We start from the raw sequence: 27,057 nt of genomic DNA on the forward strand, positions 1-27,057 counted from the left end.
AACTTGAAATTCAAGGGCAAAGTGATATTAACTTTTATTTTCTCTGATAACCCAATAATAAAAAATAATGGAAACTGGAGAACAATGCATTGGCTGGGAGCTTGTTAAATCCCTATATCTTAACTTGTTCTTTAAAACCTTAGTAATTCTAGCCAAACATTACATGTAAGTTCAGATCTCTTGTTATATTGAACTTGGACTTGGCTGTTAATCAGAATTTGATAATATATGATATAAGGCTAATACCAATGTAAATCATATTTGTGTTTAAAAGTGGATTTCTTCTGTCTTATCTGTTTTGCAGTTATCCTATCGGTTCATATTTCCTTGAAAATTTGTTTATATCTGAATTACCATTTGTAACTTTGCAGTGACAGATGATGGGAGCATACTTGCTACCGGAAGTTATGATACCACTGTTATGGTGTGGGAAATTCTTCGTGTTAGATCTGCTGAAAAGAGATCTAGAAACACACGGACGGAGCTTTCATGGAAAGACTGCATCATTGCTGATACTCCATTTCATATTCTCTGTGGACATGATGACATCATTACATGCATATGTGCAAGTAATGAGCTTGATCTAGTAATAAGTGGTTCAAAAGATGGAACTTGTGTCTTCCATACTATACAAGAAGGTAGATATGTGAGATCTATTCGACATCCTTCTGGCAGACCATTGTCCAAGCTTGTTGCTTCTCGCCATGGCCGGATTGTCCTGTATGCGGATGATCTTAGTTTGCATCTTTTTTCCATAAATGGGAGGCACGTTTCAACTGCTGAGTCCAATGGCCGCCTTAGCTGCATTGAACTGAGTAGTTGTGGTAACTTTCTTGTTTGTGCTGGAGATCAGGGACAGATTACAGTACGCTCTATGAACTCCCTTGAAATTCTTGTGAAATATACTGGTTTCGGAAAATCAATAAATTCACTTTATGTGACCCCTGAAGAATGCTTCATAGCTGGGACTAAAGATGGAAACCTTCTAGTATATTCCATTGAAAATCCCCAACTCCGTAAGGCTAGCCTTCAGAAGAACTCCAAGTTAAAAACATTTGTGACCTAACTTCATAAGTTCAGTTGTGGATGCACAAGTGAAAGGGAGCGCCATCCTGGTATGAGGTATGTAGAACTATATCTGTTTTCAAAATCTTGTGGATATATCTGTTGTATGTTTGTTGCATATTATTCCCTGCTAACTAATGTTACCCTACATGCTGGCGGGTTTAGTCAAATTGTTATATAGTAGTACATTTCATTTGACAAGCTGGTTGTTCCTGGTGAAATTTTAAACACAAGTATATTTTACTATTTTAGTGCTGCCATTCTCTAGATCATTGTCAGTTTGTGAACTTGAAAAAGAATTCTCCCAGATCAATCCATTTGAGCCATAGAAAAAGTTGTGGTGCTAAAGTTTTGTCTTGCATCCTTAAAACCAATATCAGCCAGCAAGGGTACCATCCCCTTGATTACTACTCTATTTGACCTCAGATGCAAGATGCTGTTGTTGGTCGTCAAAATTTTACTGGTCAGCATTGGGACTCAGGTGCTTGATATGGAGCATCCAAGTGCAAGAGCAGCACACGTGCTCTGTTTTTCCTCATTCTTGACATCTTGAATACCGGGATCAAGATGTTGGAAGGTGGTAGGGGCAAACAAGGTTGCCTCTGGCATGCAAGTTTTTGACTACAGAGAGAAATGTACATGCTCTTAAATGCAATGAAAGGACTAATGTATGATAAAAGGAAGGAAATAGTTGTAGTATGCAGAAGCTGACATATGAAAAATAACAGAAGAGGGACAAACCTACGCAATCAGTGCGATTTGTGCAGTGTTGTAAATGTAATATAGGACACTCTCTGTATTGACAGTAATGCATTTACATTTTGTATGTGCACTTGAAACTAATTTGTGAGTGAGTTGTGCCAGTTGCAGTGGTTGATGTATATTATCCACTCTCTTACACACAAATATGACATATTTCAACTCTCTCAAGAAATTGCCTTAGAAGTCAATTTAGTTTCCCGCAACAGCGTTTATGAATTTCTCATGCAACTGAAAAAAGCTGTCGTCTTTTCATAAAGTCCAAAGATCTCGCATATTTGTTAAAAACAAATTCTGGTCATACAGAACACTAATTAAAGATTATATTTAACTCGATAATCCGATCATCCGTTAATTTTACATATAGACCATAAACCAAGACATAAACTCTCTAACTTGAATTTAGACTAAAGGCTATTTGTGGTCCTAAACATATGACGATTTTGGACTAAAACATTATCTTTTGAATTATTGCAGAACAAATGAAAACGGTCCGGATTTAGTCCATTTTGGATGGAGTCGTCAAATTTTTAACAATCAATGACATTTAAGTGAATTTTGACTAGATTAATAGCTTTTAATTTGAATATTTAGGACCACAAATAGCCTTTAGTCTTTTTATAACAAAACAATAACAAATGTTAGGTTACAATATTAAAAGAAAATTGAGGAGTCTCCTACTTCATATTCAAATTAAGAGTTATTAATTCAGTCAATATTCACTTAATTGTCGTTGACCGCGAAAAATTTGACGGTTCTATCCAAAATGGACTAAATTCGAACCGTTTTAATTTGTTCAAGATGCAATCATTCCAAAAATAATGTTTTGGAGCAAAATCATAAAATCATCATATGTATAGGACCACAAATGGCCTTTAGTCTAGAATTTATTATACTACTTAGTAGGACAACGAAGTTTTTTGGATATGTACGAGACCAAATTTAGACTAGAATATTGCAGTAATTATATGTACGAGACCAAACTGAGACTAGAATTTATGCATGATATTTATTGGGCGCAAAATATAAGCGAGCAAGACTATGGAAGACAAAACCATTGTCTGTTTATTCCGTTTCCTTGAAATAAGTGGCTATCAGTCTCTTGCACAAGGCAATTATTTCATTGCAAATTTATCCACTTCTGATGGCGGGTAAAATGTGACAATTTTCACCTTCCCGTTCAGTTTAAAACCCCTCGATGACAAAAATGTCAAGAAAAAGAGTTGTTTTCCAAGTAATTTTAGGGGTACATATCATCAACATTGCACTCCCCTAAGAAAACCTTGACGGTTTTTGGTGTACCACAACTCCCTTCGGCTATTAGAGCTCTATCATTGGCAGCCATATGTGCAATAATCTTGTAGATCATTTCAATCTGCAATCAGCAACAAGTACAAAACAGTCATTAACTTGTCGTGTCATGTATATAAAACGAATTACAAAGTGTCCTTACTTCCTCAGGAGCATGGCAACGATCAGCTATTTCTTCAAGTGTTAATGGTTCAATGGGTTGTTGGCAGCTAAAATGTACAAAAATGTAGGCAATATTAAAATCAGTGTCCAAGTTTTCGATGATAAATTCTAAATTGCATAGAATAGAAAGTTCAAAATTGCATGTAATATCAGCTCATGTAGACCTCTACAACTTTAACAAGCTTCAAGTGATCACAGTGAAGCAGTTATTATCAATAATATTCCTTCCTAGTCACATGAGAATGCAAAGCCAAAAAGTCAATTGAATCAAATCTGTACCTTACATAAAAGAAGCAATTAAACTAAGTTTCACCTGGTTAAAACCACCACCAACTTTTGCAAAAATCCTTTCAGATTATTTGTATGATCTAGACTTTGTCCTTTGCAATTAATCAGAGAGACTACTTCATCTTTACAGTTGTAAGCGGGAGAATTGATGCTTTTACAGTTTTACTCTTCTAATTTCTCACAAAGTTCATCATTATTTTACAAAAAGCGAAATTGGCAATAAAGCTTTGTTGCCAATCTAGGAATCTAAATTTCCCCCAATCGACCATTAAATAAGTTATATTACCTTGCTTCATTTAATACAGCAAGAACGCGTTTTTGAAGAGCTAAAACTTCTCCTGCTGCTTTTTTGCCCGCTTCAACTCCTGCAGATATGTAGCAAGAAATTTTGTATTCCACACTAAGATCATAGAAAGAAACCTTAAAAATAACAGATGTCTACATGTCAACAAGAAGACTTTGCTGCATTGACAAACACATGTTCAGCTGCAAGAAATTCACAAGGTAAGTGCAATGTTATACCGGGTTGATGATAGGCATTGATGTTGACCAATGAGGCATAAATCCCAACTGCTCGCTCGTAAAGGGCTACCAAAGCACCAACGGACCTGGGTGTCACCTCTTGCACAGTGACTGTAATAGACTCTCGGTTATTGGCATATAAAGCAGATCTGGTCCCCTGTATATAATATTTAAACCACTATATAAATATATGTAGACAAAAGCAATATGTATAGAACTTACACTTTGTACTCAAACAAACAATTCTAGGATCATTATCATGGAATCACAGATCAAATATGTAAACAAGCTGTCTCCCGCAGTTGAATGATAAGTTGACAAGGGAACAAAATGTAACCTGTAAGAATCCAAATAGATAGTCACCACAGGTGACACCTGGTTCAAGCTCCCAATCATGACCAGGGGGTCTATCTCGTAGTACTTCAATGAACGTGACAAAAAAGTTGTGCACCCCGTCTCTGAGCTGTTGAATGTATCTGATGGGAGAGAGGTTGGTGGAGAGATCTTAAGATAATTGCGGTACAAATCTCATCATTTGGATTAAAAAAATATATGTATGTATTAAAATGTGAATAAAATACATACGCATGCTGATCAGTGCTTCCCTTGTTACCATAAACACTTAGCCCTTGGTTTACCTACAATGCACAAGGTGGTTCAGTAAATTTATGGCTATTCATTGACATTGACTGCTGTAATATCTGATACAACTTGTTATTAAACAGAAAAATAAAGAGTAGTTCAGCAAACTTTAAGTACCCGGTTGCCATCCAGATCAAACTCCTTTCCAAGTGATTCCATGACTAGCTGCTGCAAGTATCGACTGAACAATAATAAGCTGTCCTTGTAAGGAAGGACAACCATATCCTACAGTAGCCATAAAACAGAGTTTCATTTCTATCCATAATAGCCACTTTGAAATACTCAAAAGATTGAAATCCTTATGCATCACACTGTTTGCAATCAGAATATAACATACCTTCGATCCGACTCCATCTGCTGCCCAATACCAACATAAAGCTAGCAGCGCTGCTGGGTTATCCCTGACCTGAATAATATATGATTAAAAGCCTATAATGCAGTTCCTCTGTTTCTGCCATATGATTCATCTCAACAGTTACACTAATAGATACCTGACACCAGGATGTATACAGCTAAAACATGAAACATAATTGTCGGAAAAAAATTTTTGGCAAGTACCATAATCAAGAAAAAGTGTATTATGAATGAACTTGGGCACCTGGATTAGCAAAAGGAGGGAAGATTGTGTGAAGAACTATTACTGAAGCGATATGTGGGGTATGTTTGGACTCTTTGGTTAGAACCGAAAGGGTGTTCTTCTAAATAAAGAGTAATCGCATGCTTATGGGTCACGACATGGCGGTATAAGGACGAGGACTTTAGGGTTTTTATGTGAATGATATTTTTAGAGACTGGAGTGCAATTCTACGGGATTAAAAATCAGGTAGACATTGATAAGAGTAAAGGCATGTGAACAAATGAAATGAACTAAAGATATATTGAAACGAAATGCTTTACAACTGAACAACAAATAACAGATTATCCTCCAAAGAGGCCAACAGCCTACCATTCTTCCAGTGAGGAGCTATATATACTATAAAGATTATATAAAGACTCCTACTTCTACTCAAACTCGAAAGTGAACTAATCCTAGAAGATTAATGACTCGAGACTATTTAAAAAAATCATTTGATAAAAAGTGTGAAAATATGAAACTATAGTCTTACTAGTTTGGTTCTGTTGGCTTCATCCATCAATGCTGCACCAGCTAGCATTTCTTTAATATCAATTCCCTGAGAAGATCATGCAAATTTTGGAGGCATTAGTTCTTCATATCAAGAATAAGCAGCTTAAAGAAAGAAAAAGTTAGTAACAGTATATAATAAAATAAATAAAAACCTGAAGCGCAGCTGCAAGTAAACCAACAGCAGACATCTCTGACGTTCTACCACCCACCCAGTCAAACATGGGAAATCTTGCTAACCAGCCCTCAATCCTGGCTGTGTTATCAAGCAATGAATTCTCTTGTGTAATTGCAACACCCTGTGCACAAAAATATCATAGATGATATAAGAAGTAGAAAATCTATGCAATGCTTGCCTGCTCGCATAAATACAGGTACTAAGTGCCAGCAAATATTCACAAAGACATTCAAGTAACTGTTGCCAATATGTAAGCGAGCAAGCATATGCATTCTGCTGCATCCCAATTAGCCTTGCAGTTGCTTTAAACCAGGATGCAAAAGTCACTTATATAATTAAAAATGCAGGAAGGTAAAAAACTAAGACAAATACCTGTTTTGCGAAATCCAGACCAGCTTCACGGAAGGCTTTCTGAACTTCAAGTAGACCATTCCTTGTTTCGGGTGTGCCTCCACTCTAAAATGCCAAAAAGAAGTATTATTGGATTTACAGCATTTTCCAAGCCATAAACATGAAACAGAATTAACTATAAGATGGTTTCCACTAATACCTTTGAAACCACTATTACAAGTGTAGATTCTAGCTCACTGCCAAGCTGCGCTATCTGATGATCAATCCCAGCTGGATCTGTATTGTCAATGAATCTTATCTGGAAATGTTATGGAATAAAAGAATTAGGACACAAGCACATACAGCTAAACTAATGGAATTGTGAGATCAAGAATAAGATTACTATCAAAGCTTGAAGTTTCTGGAACTATATTATAACTCTGATTTTTTTCATAATCTTTGTTGCTCATAACCAGGCATGGATATGTAAAAAAATAAAAGCATGCTCCCCACCCCAAACCCCCCAAATAAAACAAGATACATGAGGAACTTTCAGGAAAAAATGAATTAATTCTGAAGTTTCCAATAAAATGCCATTTCCTTGTAATAGGTAAAGCATACATATCAAGAGATTCCATCAAAGGTGATAGTTGTGAAAGTTGAAATGAGAGAGTCAAGGAAAAACAAGCTGCTCATGGAAAATATTACTGAGCATTCTGATACACAAAAGATTGTGTTTACTATATACCTTAAGTGGGGGATTATCAGGAGCCAGTGCCTCTGCAACAAATTGTGGCCCCAGAGCTGAACCACCAATTCCAATAGAAAGGATTTGGGTGAATCTTTCTTTCTGAGGGGGCCTAATCTGCATCGTAAGAAACTCAACCTCAGAAACAACAAGAATATTGGCCACGAAAAAGAAAGATTCATCCATTATCTGGCTTCATTTGAAATCTATTCCTAGCACCTTATATGAAAAAACTCAGAGAGTTTTGTTCTAAAAAGAGATCTATTTATCTCTGCCATAATCTGTATTCCTGCCTATTTTTCTATTTCGCACAAAAATACACATCCAAGAACTATATGTCTTATGAAGTGAAGCATATAAACATTATAGTGAAGTTTTCATCTCATTCTTGCCCCCGACAGCAGTTGCCAGATCAACAAAACGGCAACACCGTCTGCAGCCGGTAAGAAAAAGCCGTCGTTTCATGATCTCCATTCTATGAAAGAATGGTTCAGAAAGTTTACCTTGCAAGAGTCACAAATACTTTTTTGGATTATGACAACAATTCTAAATTAAATGGAGTGTGATTTATATTATAGTTCTTATTTAGAAGAAAAAGTACAAAAGAAATCTTTAACACACATACATGTTTGAACGTGGACAACATATCAGATGATGATGATGTCAGAATTGTAACAAAAAGAGAATTTTGTTCACCGTTGCCGCATGAGCTAGTAGAAGGTGATCAACGCGTGGGCATCTTATTTGAATAACATGGAAGAATACGTAGGCTCTATCTTCATCGAGGCGCCGTTTTTACAACATACTCATGCGGTGTTATCAAGATAAATTTTGAAAATGAACTGATGGTATATATGTTCATTATACATGTTTACTTTAATTATGTGCTCACTATAATTTGGAATTATTTATATTCAGATTTGACTTTGTCTCATCTACCAGATGGGCTGGGCTGTACAACTACTGATGGGGCGACATCAACACACTCATTAACTGGATGACTCTGTGAAGAATTCAGAAGACGAGATTAAAAATTCTCAGATTATTGGTCGTACGTAGATTTGGTAAAATTGAATATAAAGATTCTTTGTTATATTCACTCGTATATTTTTATCTTTAAATTGTTATCATCTTTGTAGGTGTTCTTTCCAATTTGTATCATTTACTACACTTACGCTTTAGATTTAGCACTAAAAGCATAATGTGATCGACAATTCAAAGAATGGTAGTGATGAGGACATCACAATCAATTATGGTAAAGATACCCTAAACTGCGGGTAAGTATACATGATATATAGTGAAGTATTTGTGATTACAAGGAATTGTAGAATACTCTTTGCTACAAGAACTACCTCCGATATTTTCATGATAATATATCAGTAGAGAATGATTTTTGTCATTATTTGACAAAAACGGGCTATCACTGCAATGCAAATCAATAAAGGATGTTACCATAAAGAGGCTAAAAATGTCTTGGAGAACAACATCAAATGCATTGTGGAGTTTTTGACGAGACATATGGAATGTTATTATGGTGAAATGGGAACAAGATTGGAAATGCGGGATTATCTACAGCGAGTGCGGAATACTCCAAAGACTAAAGAAAGCAAAGAGAAGAAAATAAGCATTAATGTTGTCTGCCGAAATAAACCATGAGTCATTAAAAAACATGGTAATAACATCAAAGCATTATAAAGAATGTGAGAAAACATGGACATAGATGTGGAAAACATGATTAAACTTCGTTGCCTATGAACTATTGTGCAAAACTTCATTTAAATTCAATAGTTAGTTCCTATTTTCATCAAGCCGAGCTATTTACTTCTACTATATGCACAATATAGTTCACTATATACACAATATACTTCACTATACAATGCACATCATTGAGTGAAGTAAAAACAAAAGCTAGAGTGAAGTATTAAATACAAGCATAGAGTGAAGGCCTGCTTATCCATGTTGCTGTGTTCAGAATTCCATTTCAAGAAGTAAAAACATGTTAGATGGGCACAACATGGTTAGAGTAAAGTAAAACATGGTTGTGAGTGGTGCTGTCCGGGTCATCTATGCTTGTAGTGCTTGCTTTTCCATTTCCTGAAGTAAAACAAGGCTAGAGTGAAGTATTCAAAGGTTAGAGCGGTTTGCCATCTCCAGAAGTACGTAATTCCATTTCGAAGTAAAACATGGTTAAAGTGAAGTAAAACATGGTTAGAGTGAAGTGTCTGCTACCCATGCTTGTAGTGCTTTGTTTTTCCATCTCGAAGTATGGTAAGAGTGAAGTAAAACAAGGCTAAGAGAAGTATTCCAGTTGTTAGAGTGAAGTTTGGCCATCTATGATGGTAATGCTTTGTTTTTCCATTTCAGCTGATGTAAAACAAGGCTGTGAGTGAAGTATTCCAATGTTAGAGTGAAGTATTTGTCATCTACTTTTGTTTATTACACGATAATCATCATTACATCACTATAAATGAACCAAAACATGTAATAAGCAACTAAAGACTTGTGTTAAAGAAACGAACACAAATAAAATCAATTCTATTCGCAATTGAGCTTAACATAAAAACAAAGTTTGAATTGGAGATAAAATCACTCAAAAGTGTAATAAAAATGAGTCATTGGTGCTCTAAAAAAGGCTACAAAGTGAATCAAGCTTCTTTCCAAATACTTCACGCCCGTTTTGCCTTCTCTCATTCACCTTTTTGCAGCTCCTCGAATCATGGTGTCCAATCACACAATTTACACACTTTCGGCCTGGTTTCATTGCTAACTTACGTCGAATTTTCCTTGGATTTTCTCCTACTACCACTCTCAGACCGACAACATTAGGAGGATGAACTTCACAATGTTTGGAACTCAGGAGCCATGTAGACCTCAATCAATGCTCTCTCTCTCCCCGTCGAAGACAACAACACTCCTCTCGAGAAGCCGCTCTTACCTTCTTCAATAATTGCGTGAATGCATTGATTTGGTCAATGTTCCCTTCAATACTTTGTGCTATTTCAAAGAATAATGCATACAAGTTTTTAAATGCAATCTTCTTCTCTGCCCACAACAGAAGATTTCTTCATCATCACAAAAGCCTCCACAGACAAGGTTTCACAAACTGTGACTTCAACCATCTCCATCCATGCAAATTTCGGTATCAACTTAACAAACTTATATTTCAACACACAAAGTATATGGCTGCAATAATAGACCAAGTCTCTCAAACTTTTACATCCACATAAATAGTGTCATCGCCAGGAGTGTTTCATCGTCCATGAAGTTTGAATCCTTGTCATTTATGTGTTATATACTTCATTCTCTCTATTGGTAGACATTCCTAGAGTTGAACAAGACAAAGAGAAACATGCATAAACTATCTCCCTCTCAATTGCATTAAAGCACTACCACTATATATTGTTGACGCATGTTTCTCAACAATTTCCAATTTCGTCGCAATATAGGCACTTTTTGTTGAATCATAGTATTCAAGCTTTGCGCTGATGCTTTCCTTCATAAAGCTTCCAAAGCATGGTTATAGTTCATATAAAATAGCATAAGGTTAGCCCGACACTTTGAAAGTACCTTTTAAAGCATATGTTTGCCTGTGGGATTCGACAAGATGTTGTCTTTATCAACGAGCTCATCGGAAAATCACGGAAAAAGGTCGGAACCCAAAACTTTCTAGATGCAAACATTGATGAAAAACCACTATTATCAGCTGTACCCCCATATCTTTCCATTATATGATAAGATTCTTCAAATCGATCGCCTCTATCACCCGACCAAACACAGCGCATTCAATTCCTTCTTTAGTTCTTCACTACTACATGTTCTTTGGCAATTTGTCGAAGAACTTTATTCATTATATGCCACATGCACCAATTCCGTGTCTCGTACTTCAAGAAGAACCTCTGCACAAGAATCCTCTTTATCCTAAATCTTGTCTACGACAATTTCGAGCCACACCCATACATTTCACAAATTGTTTAAATAACCATGAAAAGGGAGTCGGCACTTTCCTTGGATAAAAGGCCAACAAAGAATGTCACAGGCGGCCCATGATTATCCTGCCCGTAAATGGAGCAAATATCATGCGTATGTCTTTATAAAATTACTGCAGACATAAATAATAATCACTGCTCTAACACTGGAATACTTCACTCTAAATGACTGGAATACTTTCACTGAAATGGAAAACAAAGCACTACAATCATATAGACATTATTAATTTCACTCTAGCCTTGTTTTACTTCACTCTAACCATGTTTTACTTCACTCGAAATGGAATTATGTAGAAAGACTACAATCATAGATGATGCACTTCACTCTAACACTCGAATACTTCACCTAGCCTTGTTTTACTTCACTCTACCATACATATGTTTTACTTCTCACTGAAATGGAAAAACAAAGCACTACAATCATAGACATTTATTAATCTCACCTAACCATGTTTTACTTCACTTTAACCATGTTTTACTTTCACTGAAATGTAATTACAGAAAGACTACAATCATGTATGATGACACTTCACTCTAACACTGAATATTTCACTTTAGCCTTGTTTTACTTTACCGTAATCGAAAATCAAAGCACTACAATCATAGATGACACTTCACTCTAACACCTAATACTTCAATTTCACAAAGATGCTTTTTTACATCATCGAACTCGGAAAACAAAGAATACAAGCATGCACAATACACTTCACTGTATAAATATTGTAGTTCACTAAATGCTCATTATACTTCACTAAAAATGAATAAAAACAAGCATACAATATAAGCCATGCTCAATATACTTCAATCGTAAGCTTATTGTAGTTCACTAAATGCTCAATAAATAACAAGGCATGTGAATGTAATTAGTGTGCACGTTATTCTTATTTGTTGAGTATGTCGTATCAAAAGAAACAATATCACCATTACATATGATAATTTCTTCTGCGCTTGATCACACCAAAACAACGTGTCGCCTATCCTTTGAGTTGACCTCAAATTCATATGTAAATGCTCACAAAGTTCCTTTTCCCGCATCTCATTTAATATTTGTGCATCAGCTCCTTCCACGTATGCTCTAAGGTCGCGTCTCGTAGTTGCGTACTTCTAAAACAAAGACACCCTACATAATCTAATCCACCAAGTACTTTTGAGTAAGCTAAAAACTTAAAGTCGGACCGATAAGATCAGACAATGCTAGAATCAAGTATGAATTTCGATGGACTAAACTAAATCAAGGTTCAACTTCATAAAACGCCTTATGGCGTTCCTCAACCATCTCGTGATTATGTTCTTCACTAAAACTTTGTATAACATAACCAACACCCATAAAAAACCCACACTTTAGCATTACAAAAGCACTTAATGTAAGACTGCTGCTGCCACCTCATGTTGTCTATTTTTTCGCTTTGTACCTTCTCGGCTACACACCATAAATCCAAGTAATGACATCTTTTTCCTTTTTGATCTTTCATAGTGTCAAACCCAACATATCGAGCATAATTGTCAGAATAAGTCCAATGCACGATCAAGGGTCATGAAACTTTGTCCAATTCCTTGCTCTCAAATCATCGGGACATTTTGGTACGTAAACCACCGTAAGAAATATATACTTCACCGTGAGCAAAATATATTTCACTTTAACCATGTTTTACATCACTGAAATGGAAAACAAAGCACTACAAGCATGATGACAAATACTTCACTCTAGCTCGTTTTATCAATGAAATGGAAAAAACAAAGACTATTAATGCACACTTCACTCTAACCATGTTTTACTTCACTCTAACCATGACTACTTCCACTCTAACCATGTTTTACTCACCGAATTGAAAATCGCAGCACTACAATCATGATGACAAACTTCACTATAGCTTTACTAATACTTCACTCTAACCATGTTTTACTAATCGAAATGGAAAACAAAAAAGACCTAGTTAGAATGATGATTTACACTTCACTCTAAATCCATTTTTTTACTTCACTCTAACCATGTTTTACCACCGAAATGGAATTACGAGCACCGCAAGAATAGATGACAGACACTTCACTCTAACCATATTTTACTTCACTCTAACCATCTTTTACTTCACTCTAACCATGTTTTATCACCTACTCTAAAACAGCCACTACAATCATGATGACGTGACACTTCACTATAACACATGAATACTTCACTCTAACCATGTTTTACTTCACTTAACCATGAATCACAAACACTTTACGCTAACACCTGAATACTTCACTTTAATTATGTTATACTTCATCGTAATGAATAATATACTAATACAAACAATATTTACTTCAATATGTAGCATATCTACTTCAATCGTTCGTCACATATAGTTCACTCTAACGTTTTTTCACATCATACACCCATCTAATCATGCTGAGCAACAACACTTAATTGATAATAATTGATAATTACCTTAGACTATTTCTCCTTTCCCTCCCGATGAAGAGAACGTGGACCGAAATAATCTTCCGATGAATGTATCGAATCAATCCATTTGAAGGAGTCCAAGTCACATGAAGGAATCAAATTGGCATATTAATCCGGAAATTTAATTTGATCGCTTGTAGATACTCAATCAATCAAATCACTTCGATCGATCCAAAATTATCCTGCAGGTTTATCGATCCAATCGATTTGAGAAAATTCAGCTGAATTCAATCAACTAAGCTGAATTTGGTTCGCATCTCGGTAGGGCTCCGCTGAATTTGATTCAGACGGAATTTCATATTTTCGAAGAAATCCTAAGCTAAATTTGGTTCAAATTGGAGAATGACTGGGAAGATTTTGACGATAAACTCACGAATACGGATGATTATAAATTTGATTAATTCATGTTGAAATATTGAATTCCCAAAATGCCCTTAGACAAGTATTTTCTCATAAAAAATTTGAAAGTTTGTTTAAAAACCATTAGATTAATTGGAGTATTAAGATGTGTGACGAGATTTGTTCTCTAGTTATACACTTAAAATTAGTTAGACCTTGATCACTTCTCTATATATATATATATGTTTGTTAAAACGGCTGACCCTCTTAAAATGACAACATGACAACGCTTTATACAATATTATATCTACACAAAGACATAAACATCACACAAAGAATCTATAGATTGTCGCCTAACGTGGTCAGATATTGCTGCTCAAGAAAAATTGTTGTTTAAAGGGCCGCCAGCCGCTGCCCTTTTTGGGGTTTTTTTTTGCCACGCGTCTCTATTGGCCCGGCCCGTCAGCAGGCTAAATGATTGGCTAGAATGGCCAGACATATATTTTTATGCATGCATAAGACCTAAACACGATAACGGCACTCTAGCCCCATTATCCACAAACCTGCACTCTAAAGACCGAACCACCAACCATACCAAAATTAGGGTTTTTAGATCTAGTTTTATGGATGAGATACAGAAATTTATAAATTATTTTAGCCTTCACTTTGCAGCCTATTTTAATTCATCCGAAGGTAAAAAGTCATACTAACATGTTAAGATTTAACTTCGTTCCGGTATCATATTACTTCATTCTCAGTAGGTTTTTTACTATTTCAAGAGAGTTTTTACTTCATTCCAGTAACACGAATGTGGTTTCGCCAGTCGTTGCCGTTATTTCTCTCTACAATATCCATCACCACCGCCATGGCGCTAATATTGGTTTATCAACACATGGAATAACGTAATAAATTATCAAGAACGAAGCATTTGTTAAAGACTAAGTCCTACTGGAATGAAGTAAAAATGTTATCCAATGAAGTAATAACATTCATGAATGAAGTAATAAACTCACTTGAACAAATTGCATTTTTAAATGTTAATCAAGAAAAAACTCACGCAATGAATTTGAATGAAACATATGTGAATCATTTCAAAACCTACTGAGTTAGCAAAAACATGCTGTGTTTCAAGGTATTAGGCATTTAACAAGAATAAACCTATACAATGAAATAAAATGGGCTAGTAATGAAGCGTAAAAATTTTCGTTGAAGAAGACATCTCATCAAAAAACTAGATCTAATGGCGTACTTGATCTCTAAGCCTTCGCCTTTAAAATTTGCCGATATCGATCACAACTCTATATATATATATATATATATATATATAGAGTCCCATTATCCACAAATCCACTCTTAAAGACCGAACTACCGAACCCTACCAAACTAGGGCTTTTAGATCTAGTTTTTACGGATAAGATACATAAATTTATAAATTATTTTCGCCTTCATCACGAGCCTATTTTAATTCATCCGAAGGTAAAATAAGTTATTTAATAAAGGGCGAAGATTTAACTTCGTTCTGTATCATATTACTCATTCTAAAGAGGCTTTTACATTTCATTCCGCAGGTTTTTACTTCATTCCTAAGACGTGAATAAGAGTTTTTACTGTCATACGTTTCTTTTCTCTCTACAATATCTATCACCATCGCCATAACGCTAATATGGTTTAATAATCACATGGAATAATGTAATAAATTATTGGAATGAAGTATGTGAAAGCATTTGAAGTCCTCCCAATGAAAAAAAATCTTTTTTAAAATGAAGAATAATGTTTAATGGTAAAAAATCATAAAAAATTTGCTTTTTTAAATGTTAATCAAGAAAAAACCCCACGTCAAGAATTTAAGAAGATATTTTAATTTTTAAAACCCTTTTGGAAGCAAGTAAAAACATATTGTAGTTTCAAGGTTTTTGCATTAAGGAAAATAAACCTATACAAGAAGTAAAAAGGGAAAAAGGAAAAATTTTCACGAAAGCATCTCATAAAAAAAACTAGATCTAATCCCGATTTGGTTTTATTCGCTTTAAAATTGTTCAATGATCACAACCTTATATATATATATATATATATATATATATATATATATAAAAATGATCCAAATAAGTACCCTTTAAAACAAATAAAGGGCCCAATTTAGACCATGGGATTAGGTTTTTTAATTTTTGAGAGAGAAGATCTAATGGCTTAAACATTTTCGAAGTTTCTTTTTTATTCACTTAAATCCCAAAATTTGTGTCATTCTAGTTCATTGATTGTTTTTCCCAAATTTCTATAATGATGCCGCCTCTTTCCATTAACAATTCCTTGTGTTTGGGAGTTAATTTTCATCGCTTCTTTCTTGCAAATTTTACATCTTCTTCAAAAAACGCCATTATTTTTTTTCATATGCAATCATTTTTTTGTCCGTTTCGATGTTTTTTTAAATATTATTCTACCCCCGCACCATTGTTTCTTTTAATTTGGGTTATATCTTTTTTTATATGTAATTAATTTCTTTAGTCGGTTTTCATTGTTTAATATGTAAATTATTTTTCAATTTTTCACTTTTTAACAATATCAATTTTCATTTTAGTTTTTTTTTTGTGGCATAGATATACACCGTTTTTCCATAAATGGAAAAAAAAGGGCGCCTAGAAGAAATTATGAACTTTGATACCATGTATTCCCCTTTTTTGAAGTAACATCGTTAAGTTTTTTTTTGGGACTCCATTTTATTTGATTGTCATTGTTAAAAATTATGGGGTTTTTATTTGTAGGGCACCCGGGGTCTGAGTTTTATGTAATGACTCAATTTTGGATTATTATGACCCAATTTACCCATAAGTTGACATGACCCAAATATTTGTTTAGTATACCCAAAGAATGGTGATTTTTGGGTTATTGTTTGTGTATTCTTTGGTATTAATATTGATTTTTTTTTAATAGCAAAAACATGAGAATAATCTTGTATTTTATTTGTTTGTTTGATACAATATTTCACCCATTTGTATGACGATTTTGATACTTTTAGTGTTATATAATAACCCAAATTTTGGTTTATTAGACACAAATTCCTTTTGTTATGACCCAATATTAATTTATTAACCCAATGTATGAATTCTGATCTTTATTTTTTTGTCGTTTATGCTCATTATGACTCTTACATATATATTAGACATGAAGCATGAAAACCCAAAAATTTTTTCCACAATTCAAATTTTTAAAAAACCCACAACAAATTAATGTTTTTATTTTTATCTTTTGTCAAAATGACTCTAACATCTACATATGACATAGAGTCATCTTTTTTTGGTTTTTACTTTTCAAGGATCAAACAACCAACATATTTTACCTTGGTCATAGAGTCAAAAAAATAATTCATTTTAAAAATCTAATTTGAAGAAACAAAAAACCCAATTCATTTTAAAGTATCACCCATTGAAGAAATAAAATGTTTGAAAATTTATATGTTAAATACGCAATAATTATATCAATGAAAATACTTTAAATCCCAAAAATTTAGCAAAGGGCCCTCACAAACTCCGTAGCTTGTATCATCTTTTCAACGCCGATCATCATTTTCGTTGTCCGTTTTTAAAAGTTGGATGTCGATGTTTTTTGAAAAGGAGCTGTGATTATTTTTTGGGGAACTTCAACACAATAGTTTTTTGTTTAAATTTAAGCACACCATTATATCTAGTCGATAGTCCACAATTCCAATGGGCCCTTTTCTCGCCATGTTGACTTCCATTAGAGAAAATAAAAATTGTACTTATGACATAAAAGTGATACAAACATGACTTTCATATATTTACTACATAACCCATAAAACTATTCCAAAATCGTGACCATACATTTATTTTGGGGATTCCAAATTGAAAGCAACTTATAAAACAAACGTTTGTAAACATGACACAAAACATATATGACCTAAAACGTTTTGATTGAAATGAAATTTGAGACATTTTAGTTTTTTTCGTAAATGCTACCCTTTTCCAAAAAAAAAAATTTAAAATTTAGTTCACATTTTTCCCCCTTCAAAAAGACATCCTAAAACCTTTTGGGGCCTTCATATTTCAGGGCCCGCCTTTTCCATCAATGATTCCTCCTTTTTCTTCAAAGTTCTCCAACTAGATTGGCGGTATTCAAAAAAAAACCAAAGGTTAGAAAAATTTGGGGTAAAATTTGAAAACCAACAACGACACAAAGACCCAAATAAAGGGGCCCAAAAACCATTTTTTGGGGGGGTTTTTTTGCTTCTTTTTTGTTTACCTTATCCTTTCATAAACTTGTGGATAGCAATAAAAAGCCAAATCGTAATCAATTTTGACCCAAAACTAAAAATAAAAAAGGGAAAATTTTGTTAACCATTACCACGATCCTGCCCTAAGGAGGGGGTTGCCTAAAGAAGGGGCCGTTGAGAGATATTTCCCATTTTGGAAGCTGTGAAATAAAGTACAAGGGTTTTTTTGGGTTTTGGGTGAATGATTTTTGTTTGTTTAAGAAATGATAAACCTTTTTCTCTCACCAATATCACGTAGGGAAATGAAAAAAAAGTATTTTCTATCAATATTTAAAAAATCCCATAAAACCCACTAAAACGGGAGGTGCGGGTTCCAATTTTTTTTGATTCCTAATTTTCCCCCCCACATAAAAATCCGCTTATTATGACCAAAAAAATGAGAGTATTCCAGATCGGTCAAATCTCCTCCCCCATTAATCCGATTTTATCTTTGGACTTTTGGATAAAACCCTATATATATATATATATATATATATATATATATAACATCATACCACCAAAATAGTTTTAGATCTTCTATGGCCTTGGGGTTTAAAGTTTCTGAAAAAAGGGGTTTGGGGTCTGTTTTAGATATTGCTTCGTATTAGATATTGCTGGGTAAACTACAATATTGTTGGGGTGCCGCAATATTCAATGAACGCCTTAAATCCTCGTAAAATTAAATTTCTTATTTTCCCCCTCCATGTTTTTACACGGGGGATGACAAGCAACATTTTGACCAAGGGCCTAAAATGATGGTATAGTGTTACAAAAGAAGGTTGTCATCTTAGTACTTTCCCTATATATATATATATATCATGTTGGATTGTTATATTTTGATTTGGGGGGAAGTAGCATTTAATGGATTTTGCAAAATTATTGAGATTGGATGATTTACTAATCAATTTAGGTATGTTTGGGAATGAAATATTCTGGGTTTCCATATTTTTTTTGATGATTTTCTTCGGATTATTAATTTAATTCTAAGTTTTGTGCTATAATAGATTTGTGTGGGGGAATTTTATCAGCGAGCTTAATTCCGGTTTGTCACGATTATAGAAAATTTTCCCTTATATAACTATGTAGTCAAAATAATTTAATTTAAAACCCGTCTATTATTTGGCAATTGGAAACCTTCCCATCTAAAAATGCATGCAATTTTTAAATTTAATTTCCCTGGATAGGGTTTTTAGAGAGGAACATTAATGGAAAATTTTTTTATATTTTTTAAATTAATGAATATTTTTCTTGTTATTTGTGTTTATAGGGGGATATTTTTAGTTTGGGGCCAATTCTATACAACACTTTTTGTCCCCACACGGGCAAAATTTCCAAATTTTTGTAAGAAATTATTTAACATTAATCAATAATCAGTAACTACTGTATTGATTATAATTAGATATAACAAAAGGGCAAAAACACAAGAAATTTAAAATTAGATCTCAAGTGCTTTTTATATAAGTTGTCCGTTTCTTTTGGGATTAGTTGATTCTGAAATTTTAAAAGGATCAAATGATTATTTTTATGATTGAATAAACTGATATTTAACAGTTGCATCATATGGACTCGAACTCAAAAATTTTAGACTCGTGAATACTTCTAATATGAATTAGTATTTGAATTTTCCTCTTAAAATTTTCAATCATATCTAGTAATTGAAATTTTCCCTTTTTTTTTACAATTGATTTGAATATCCTAATGAAATGTTGATTTTTGAGTTCATCTTTTTTTTTCCTAATATGTTCACTTGTAACATTAATTATTCATTATCTAATTCAATATAAATAAACAAATTAAATTTAATGCAATGTCAAAAAAAATAAGCTTTAAAAGAAATAGAAATTAATTAAAAAAAAAACTATTAATTTTAACTTTATATTTTACTATTACAAACTAATTCTTAAACATCAAATAATTTCTTAAATTTCGTGCCATTCAAAAGGAACCTGAACCTCGGCAGAGGGAATAATAAGATTTTCAAATGGAAACTCATAAAGTTCCAATAGTAATTAAGACTTCATAATCAAACTAAATGAATAAAACGATAAGTTAATTATGGAAAGTGAATAAACCGAGAACAATTTCAAGATGATGCTTCAAGTAAAATATTACTTTGCCTTACTTTAAGACGCTCACATTTTGAACATTTATTGATGGGTTCCAAGCGGAGAGGACAAAAATAAAAAATAATATTTTAACGAATTAGTAGTATTTATTTTCAAATATGTAAAGGACATTTTGACAGTGAAAAACTAAAAGGAACTCATCTTCTTATTCAACGCTGCCACAAATCCTGACCTCAGCTCTTCACAATACTCCAAAAACCTCGCCGTGAAGTCATACCCTTGGTCCCACCTCTCTCCCATCCCCCGCGACGCGGATCCCTTTTGATTGTAGTTCGACACCAGTTTCATGTAATCGGCCACCCCCTCCACCAGCCCCACCGGCGCCTTCCCCTCGCCGTCCCACTGGAAAACATGCGTGAGCTCGTGGTGGAGGATAGAGGTGTACTCCCATTTCAGGTTGCCTTGGTAGCCTTGTAAGAAGAGGGCGCTGACGTTGACTTGTTCGCTGTAAGTTATTGCCTCCGCGCCGTCGTATTGTCGGATAAAAACCGTGGCTACTTCGACTTGTTTCCGGTCGGATTGGTTGTATTGCTGGAAGATGTCCCAGATGAAGTAGTTGTTGTCTTCCATGATCTCTAGTGTGTATGGAATTCCGATCTCCACTAGCTAATAACCCCTAATCAAAAATTGGTGGAACCCAGTGACACTATATTTCGCATGGCTACAGTTATTTTCTCAACAATGTTTAATATTTTAGGATCGTGAGATATGCTATTTAGTAAGCAAGTTCAAAAAAAGAAATCAGTTTGTTGGATGTTATTCTACCAATATTAAAATTGTTGATGTGTTTCAAATGAACAATACACTTTGGTTTAGACAATGATATTAACTGCGATAAATATATGGTTGTTAATATTTGTATTCACAAATTTTCACATTTTGTAGTTGAACCAGCCGAACTAGTAGCGCAATAAACCAATAAATTCTCCTATTCAGCAACCAATAATATTTAAAAAGAATATTATTGTATAGATGAACTAGTAACCTACCAAACCGATTAATTATTTAATTCATGCTCGGTGCTCCAATGGATTTTCAATTGTTAAAGTAAAAATGGAGAGAGTAACTTCTGCCTTAGCTCAAAAAGCGTCTATAAACACAAGCATAATCCTTAATAATAGCCCCCACTTCTTCCGATGTAGATACAGACAAATACATGAACTTGTGCAGTAAATAAGTTAATAATTCCAAGCTACTCATATATTATGTGACCTAATTTAAGAAAAGTTCCTTCACGACTATCCTAGACATTAAAATGATACTAGTAGTAATACTAATGACAAGAATGATTACCATGCCGAATCATGGCTTTGCCGTAAAGCTTAAGCAATTAAATCAAAAACTTGAATCATATCAAACAAGGACAGATGATTATTTTCTACTTCGTGTTCGATTACTTCATAATAGTACTAAATTGACACAAGATTAATCGAGATTGAACGCAATGATACAAATTTATCAATCTAAATAATTTCCTCTTCATATTGGAGGCCCATACAGTTTTCCAAACAAAGCCCAATAAGCGTGGCCCAAAACATAGAAAGCAACAAAACAGAACTCCGCTTAGTTATTTTATAACAAACAGTTGGTGGGCAGAAGCCAAACCGATCAAGCAGAGCAGATTCCTTAAGCTTTCCTGCCACAGATTCATCCACACCATACTGCACCAAATTACCGTAACACACAGTTATAAAATTGCCAATTTTTGCATAAACGATGCGAATATGTGAGGGAGAGAGAGAAAGAGACCTTGCTGAGGACCCAAAGAGAATGATTGTAGGTGCGGCGTAGGAGGTCTTGGACGGCGGCAGCGTCTTTGGGGTCGACTTCTCGATAATTGACGAAGTTTTCACGGGCGAATTTGGCGTAGTAAGGCCTGCTATCCTCCGGCAGGCGGCGCACCAGCCGTAGCACCTCGCCGTAGGCTCTTAGCACCTTCTGCATTTCTCGGTAAACCATTAAAAGATTGAAATAAAGAGTGTTGATTTCAGCAATGGCCAAATTGGGCTGGATCTACTTTGAATTAAATATTTACTTGTACATAGATTTAATAAAAGTTTTCTTAACAAAAACATCACTTGAATTTCATGAAAACTATATTGATTAGTTACTATTCGGTTCATTAAAGATGATGTCCACTAAGAGCTTTTCCCTATGATCTTACCACTTGACTTTTACTGTGACTTTTGATAAAAATTTCCTTCCACGTCATCACTAGGACTTCTCATTCCATCTGCCGCATCACTAGGAGTTCCCTCTAGACTTCCCTAATAAATTAAATTCACAATTATTCAATTTACGGAATTAAAATTACGAATTAAAATGTCGACACGAATACGGAAAATTCGAACTACTTCATTAAAAAAATTCATAATACCTGACAAACACGGATTTTGCATGTTTTTAAGGGCTAGATTTGACTCGTTTTATATGTCAATCATGCAAATTATGTTCTTAAATTGCATATGTTATACATTTTATATTTTTACGTTATTTGCTGATAACGATAAAACATAAAAATGTGCAAAAGGCCAAGGTGCAAGAGCCCTTCAGCCAGCTTATTCCGGGCCAAATGATTTTGAAGTCCAATCAAAGGCTTAATGCATACTATTCTTTCGTTCGAAAGAGCTTCGCGTGGTATCCCGCACGTCTCAATCGAGTTCTCAGGGAGAAAGTTATGGCTATTCTACGCAATTATCATAAGAAGACAGTTTTAAAAGCCTGATTTTAATTTAAATGCGAAATTCACTAAAGAAAAGAATTATTATATTTGTGAAGCCCAATCTCTCCTATTTCTTGAAGGCCACGAAATTATTAAAATTAACATTTTTCCAAACTTATAAATACCTCTAACCTAATTCATAAACTCCATCTCAGCCTCCAATCCTTCCCCCTCTACACATTCATCCATCTCATATTCACATAATAATCCATCTCGCCATTGAGCCGAGCTCACAGATTCAGGCAGTTAGTAAGACCAAGATTGGAAGATCTACTCGGGTTTTATCAATTCTTTTCATGTTCACTTTAATTGGTGTATTCACTTGTCTATGAGTGGAACATCTTTGTGGATTTTTTTTGGTGAAGAATTAAATTGATTTTCCTTGTTAGCTCTTGCAACTTATTTGATTTATCCTCGCGCTTTTATATTCAATTGATTAGCTACCAATACATGGTTTAGAGTTGATTAGAAAGTACTGAAACGAAATAGTTGACTTGGAAAAGGGATAATTCACACTTTAATGCAATAGAACTCCTAAGAAACTGAGGTTTCACGGAGTCGTTGGTCTTACCATCTTTTAGTAGTTAAGTCTAAGAATTGTATGGTACTTCAATTATTACACCTAATCTACGATTTCTACCGGAGTGGGGTTTAATCTAGTTAAGTGACCAACTTAATAACTTTAGAGACCGTAATTCAAGGAAGTCAATTGTATTTTGAATCCATAAATTCTACTCTTCTTACGCCGTTGTATCATTGTTTTTATGATTTTTGTTATTTGTTTATTTATTTGTTGTCTAGTTTAATTAATCCAAAACCAAAACTCTCAGGTCTCTAGATAGTATGTGATGCTTAGTATATGGTATTCAAATTTGCAATCTTATTCCCCAGGTTTCGATATCCCGCATCGACCTTACCTATACTAGATCTCATTCGTTTCGCTTGCATGCATTTTTAGTGCTAATAAATAGTGCATCAAGTTTTAGGCGCTCGTTGCCGGGGAATATTATTGCTTTAAGCTAATATTGTAGAACGGTTGATAATACTAATTTGGAGTGTAATTTTTGTATTGTTTTATTTTGATTTTTTTTTTTTTGCAAGGGAAAGACGAAGCAAAAGAATGGATTACCTCCGCTCCTATGGAAGATGCACTATCTGCTACAACATTTGATATACTCCATAGAGCGTGTGAGATGGTGCTATGCTTGCTCTCTTGTTTTTATTATTTTTCACCTTAGTTTTTTCCTCCGTAGAACTAAGTTTTTCCTCTTTAGGAGCTTAAGTTAAAAAAAAAATACAAAAAAAACTTCTTTTTGTTTAAACTCTTTTTTTTCCGTTTAAATTTTTTCTTTTTCTTTCTTTCTCCTTTACTTGATTTTGAGTGAAGTAAAATGTGCTTAAAGTGAAGTATTACATGGTTAGAGTGAAGTGTTTGTGATCTCAGTGAAGTCAAAACATGCTTAGAGTGAAGTGTTTGTCATGCATGTTATTAGCAATCTGTTTTTTCAACTAAGTGAAGTAAAATGTGCTTAAAGTGAAGTATTTCATTGTTAGAGTGAAGTGTTTGTGATCCATATTATTAGTGATCTGTTTTTTCATCTCAGTGAAGTAAAATGTGTTTAGAGTGAAGTATTTGTGATGCATATTTTTAGTGATCTGTTTTTTCAACTCAGTGAAGTGAAATGTGTTTAATGTGAAGTATTCCATGGTTAAAGTAAAGTGTTTGTGATCCATGCTTATAGTGCACTGTTTTTTCATTTATGTGAAGTAAAACGTGCTTAGAGTGAAGTATTTCATGGTTCGAGTGAAGTTTTTGTGATGCATGTTATTAGTGATCTGTTTTATGACATTAGTGAAGTAAAATGTGCTTAGAGTGAAGTATTTCATGGTTAGAGTGAAGTGTTTGTGATGCATATTATTAGTGATCTGTTTTTTCATCTCAGTGAAATTATATGTGCTTAACATGGAGTATTTTATGATTCGAGTGAAGTGTTTGTTATGCATATTATTAGGTTTACAGTGAACTAGAGTACTCTTTATAGTGAACTACCTTTGATATGTGCTTAACGTCACGATTTGACCGGGAAGTGACGTCGCGATCAAACGTGAACGAATTTGAACAAGAAGCTGAATTTGGTTCAGAAATCACGCAACACAATTCACGTTGATTTTGCGAACGAATTTGGTTAAGATTGGAAGAAATCAACGCTTGAATTTGGAAGAAATCGGAGCTTGAATTCTGAAGAAATCAACGCTTGAATTTTGGAAGAAATTGCACTTTGAATTTTGGAAGAAATTGCACTTTGAATTTGGGAGAAATCGGTGCTTGAGTTTGAGACGTTGATATACCAATTCCAAAAATGCCCTTGGGCTATTATTTTTAACAAAAATCTGAAAATTTGTTTAACCTTTAAGATTAAATTGGAATAACAAGATGTGTGGCTGAGATTTATTCTCTAGTTATATATTTAAAATTAGTTAGACCTTGATCACTCCTCTATAATCTTAGCCCTTGGATCCTTGAATTGGATGGTTGTGATCAATGCATTATTAGTCTATAATGTTGCATTATTAGCCGCTGTGCATTATTAGAATGAAAATGTGCATTATTAAATGACACGTGGCATTAATCTAACCGTCAGATGACAAAATCGTGGGGCTAGGATTAAGAAGGAAAAAGGACAAAAGATATGAAAAGTATTTGAATACATCCATATATATATATATATATATAATGGTGCACTATGGTGCCACCATAGATAGGATAACACCATACCACCAATATATTCCGTTAGATCTCATTTATGGACGTCTAGGATTAAGTTTCGTAAAAAAACACGGATTTGCAGCTGTATTAGATATTGCAGTCTACTGTATTAGATATTGCAGTCGTGGTAAACTGCAATATTGTTGTGGTAAGACTCGCAATATTCAATGAACAACACCGCAATCTGGTAACGTAAAATTAGAAATTTCCTATTTTACCCCTCCGTGTTTTTACACGTGGCAGCATGACAAGCACACGATTTTCAGATCCAATGGCCTAAAATGGTGGTATGGTGTTACAATAAAGAGAGTTGTCATCTTAGTACATCCCATATATATAGGGGTGCGTTAAAATGACAACACTCTTAAAATGACACTGTGACACCACGCTAGACTGCAATATTATATATGCTAGATCGCAATAGTATAAGCGCTAGACTCGCAATCTATAGATTGCAGTCTAGCGTATTGGATATTGTAGTCGGGAAAATTGATTGCGATCTAGTGTATTGGATATTGCAGATCCGTGAAAATTTACCCTTGAGCAATTTTTATGATTGCCACATGGCAGCTTATTATTCGTCACATGTACAAATGATTGGCTAGGAATGGTGGTATGGTGTTACTTTAAGAGGTGTTGTCATTTTAACACAATCCTATATATGGGGTGTGATCATATCATAACTCATATTTATGTGATAACTTAATAACCCTATCATTTTATGGGTCAAAAGTATCATTTTTACTAAAAATGATATTTATACACGATAAAATGATATTTTTTCAACATGCATAAAATGATACTTTTATTCCATAAAATGATATTCTGTTCCATAAAATGATATTTTTCGTCCATAAAATGAGGGTTATTAGGTTATCACCATAAATATGGGTTATCATATGATCACATCCCTATATATATAGTCCCATTATCCACAAATCCACTCTTAAAGACCGAACCATCGAACCCCTACCAAATTAGGGCTTTTAGATCTAGTTTTTTATGGATAAGATACAAAAATTTATAAATTATTTTCGCCTTCATCACGAGCCTATTTTAATTCATCTGAAGGTAAATAAGTCATACTAACATGTTACGAAGATTTAACTTCGTTCCAGAATATATTACTTCATTCTAGTAGGTTTTTACTTCATTCCAGTAGGTTTTTACTTCATTCCGATACGTAAATGTGGTTTCGCCGTCGCGTGCCATTCTTTCTCTCTACAATATCTATCACCAACGCCATGGTGCTAATATGGTTTAATAAATACATGGAATAATGTAA

At 34.1% G+C, this 27,057-nt stretch overlaps 3 protein-coding genes across 6 annotated transcripts in view; 1 reads left to right on the plus strand and 2 right to left on the minus strand.

The window, feature by feature from the left end:
* Window positions 1-1,951, plus strand: part of LOC125206044 (BEACH domain-containing protein B) — a 28,920-nt gene extending 26,969 nt beyond the window's left edge. For all 4 annotated transcript variants that reach the window (XM_048105320.1, XM_048105324.1, XM_048105322.1 and 1 more), the window contains exons 40-41: window positions 372-1,122; window positions 1,492-1,951. In XM_048105320.1, coding sequence (XP_047961277.1) covers window positions 372-1,066 — 695 coding nt within the window. In that variant the 3' untranslated portion in view covers window positions 1,067-1,122; window positions 1,492-1,951. The remainder of the gene's footprint in view (window positions 1-371; window positions 1,123-1,491) is intronic.
* Window positions 1,952-2,868: 917 nt separating this feature from the next.
* LOC125206813 (glucose-6-phosphate isomerase 1, chloroplastic) lies at window positions 2,869-7,314 on the minus strand. Its single transcript, XM_048106035.1, has 13 exons — window positions 7,129-7,314; window positions 6,601-6,699; window positions 6,423-6,506; window positions 6,028-6,171; window positions 5,856-5,921; window positions 5,087-5,155; window positions 4,867-4,974; window positions 4,693-4,745; window positions 4,445-4,583; window positions 4,108-4,264; window positions 3,872-3,950; window positions 3,278-3,344; window positions 2,869-3,199 (listed from the first exon to the last, which is right to left on the minus strand). Exons 1-13 carry the CDS (start codon window positions 7,312-7,314, stop codon window positions 3,065-3,067), a joined length of 1,386 nt encoding a protein of 461 aa, XP_047961992.1. The 3' UTR covers window positions 2,869-3,064.
* Window positions 7,315-20,409: 13,095 nt separating this feature from the next.
* On the minus strand, window positions 20,410-22,372 carry LOC125206814. The gene is made up of 3 exons (XM_048106036.1): window positions 22,033-22,372; window positions 21,867-21,944; window positions 20,410-20,889 (listed from the first exon to the last, which is right to left on the minus strand). Exons 1-3 carry the CDS (start codon window positions 22,240-22,242, stop codon window positions 20,410-20,412), a joined length of 768 nt encoding a protein of 255 aa, XP_047961993.1. The 5' UTR covers window positions 22,243-22,372.
* Between the last annotated feature and the right edge of the window lie 4,685 nt (window positions 22,373-27,057).

The sequence above is a fragment of the Salvia hispanica genome, chromosome 2 (genome assembly GCF_023119035.1).
Source record: "Salvia hispanica cultivar TCC Black 2014 chromosome 2, UniMelb_Shisp_WGS_1.0, whole genome shotgun sequence".
Taxonomy (NCBI): domain Eukaryota; kingdom Viridiplantae; phylum Streptophyta; class Magnoliopsida; order Lamiales; family Lamiaceae; genus Salvia; species Salvia hispanica.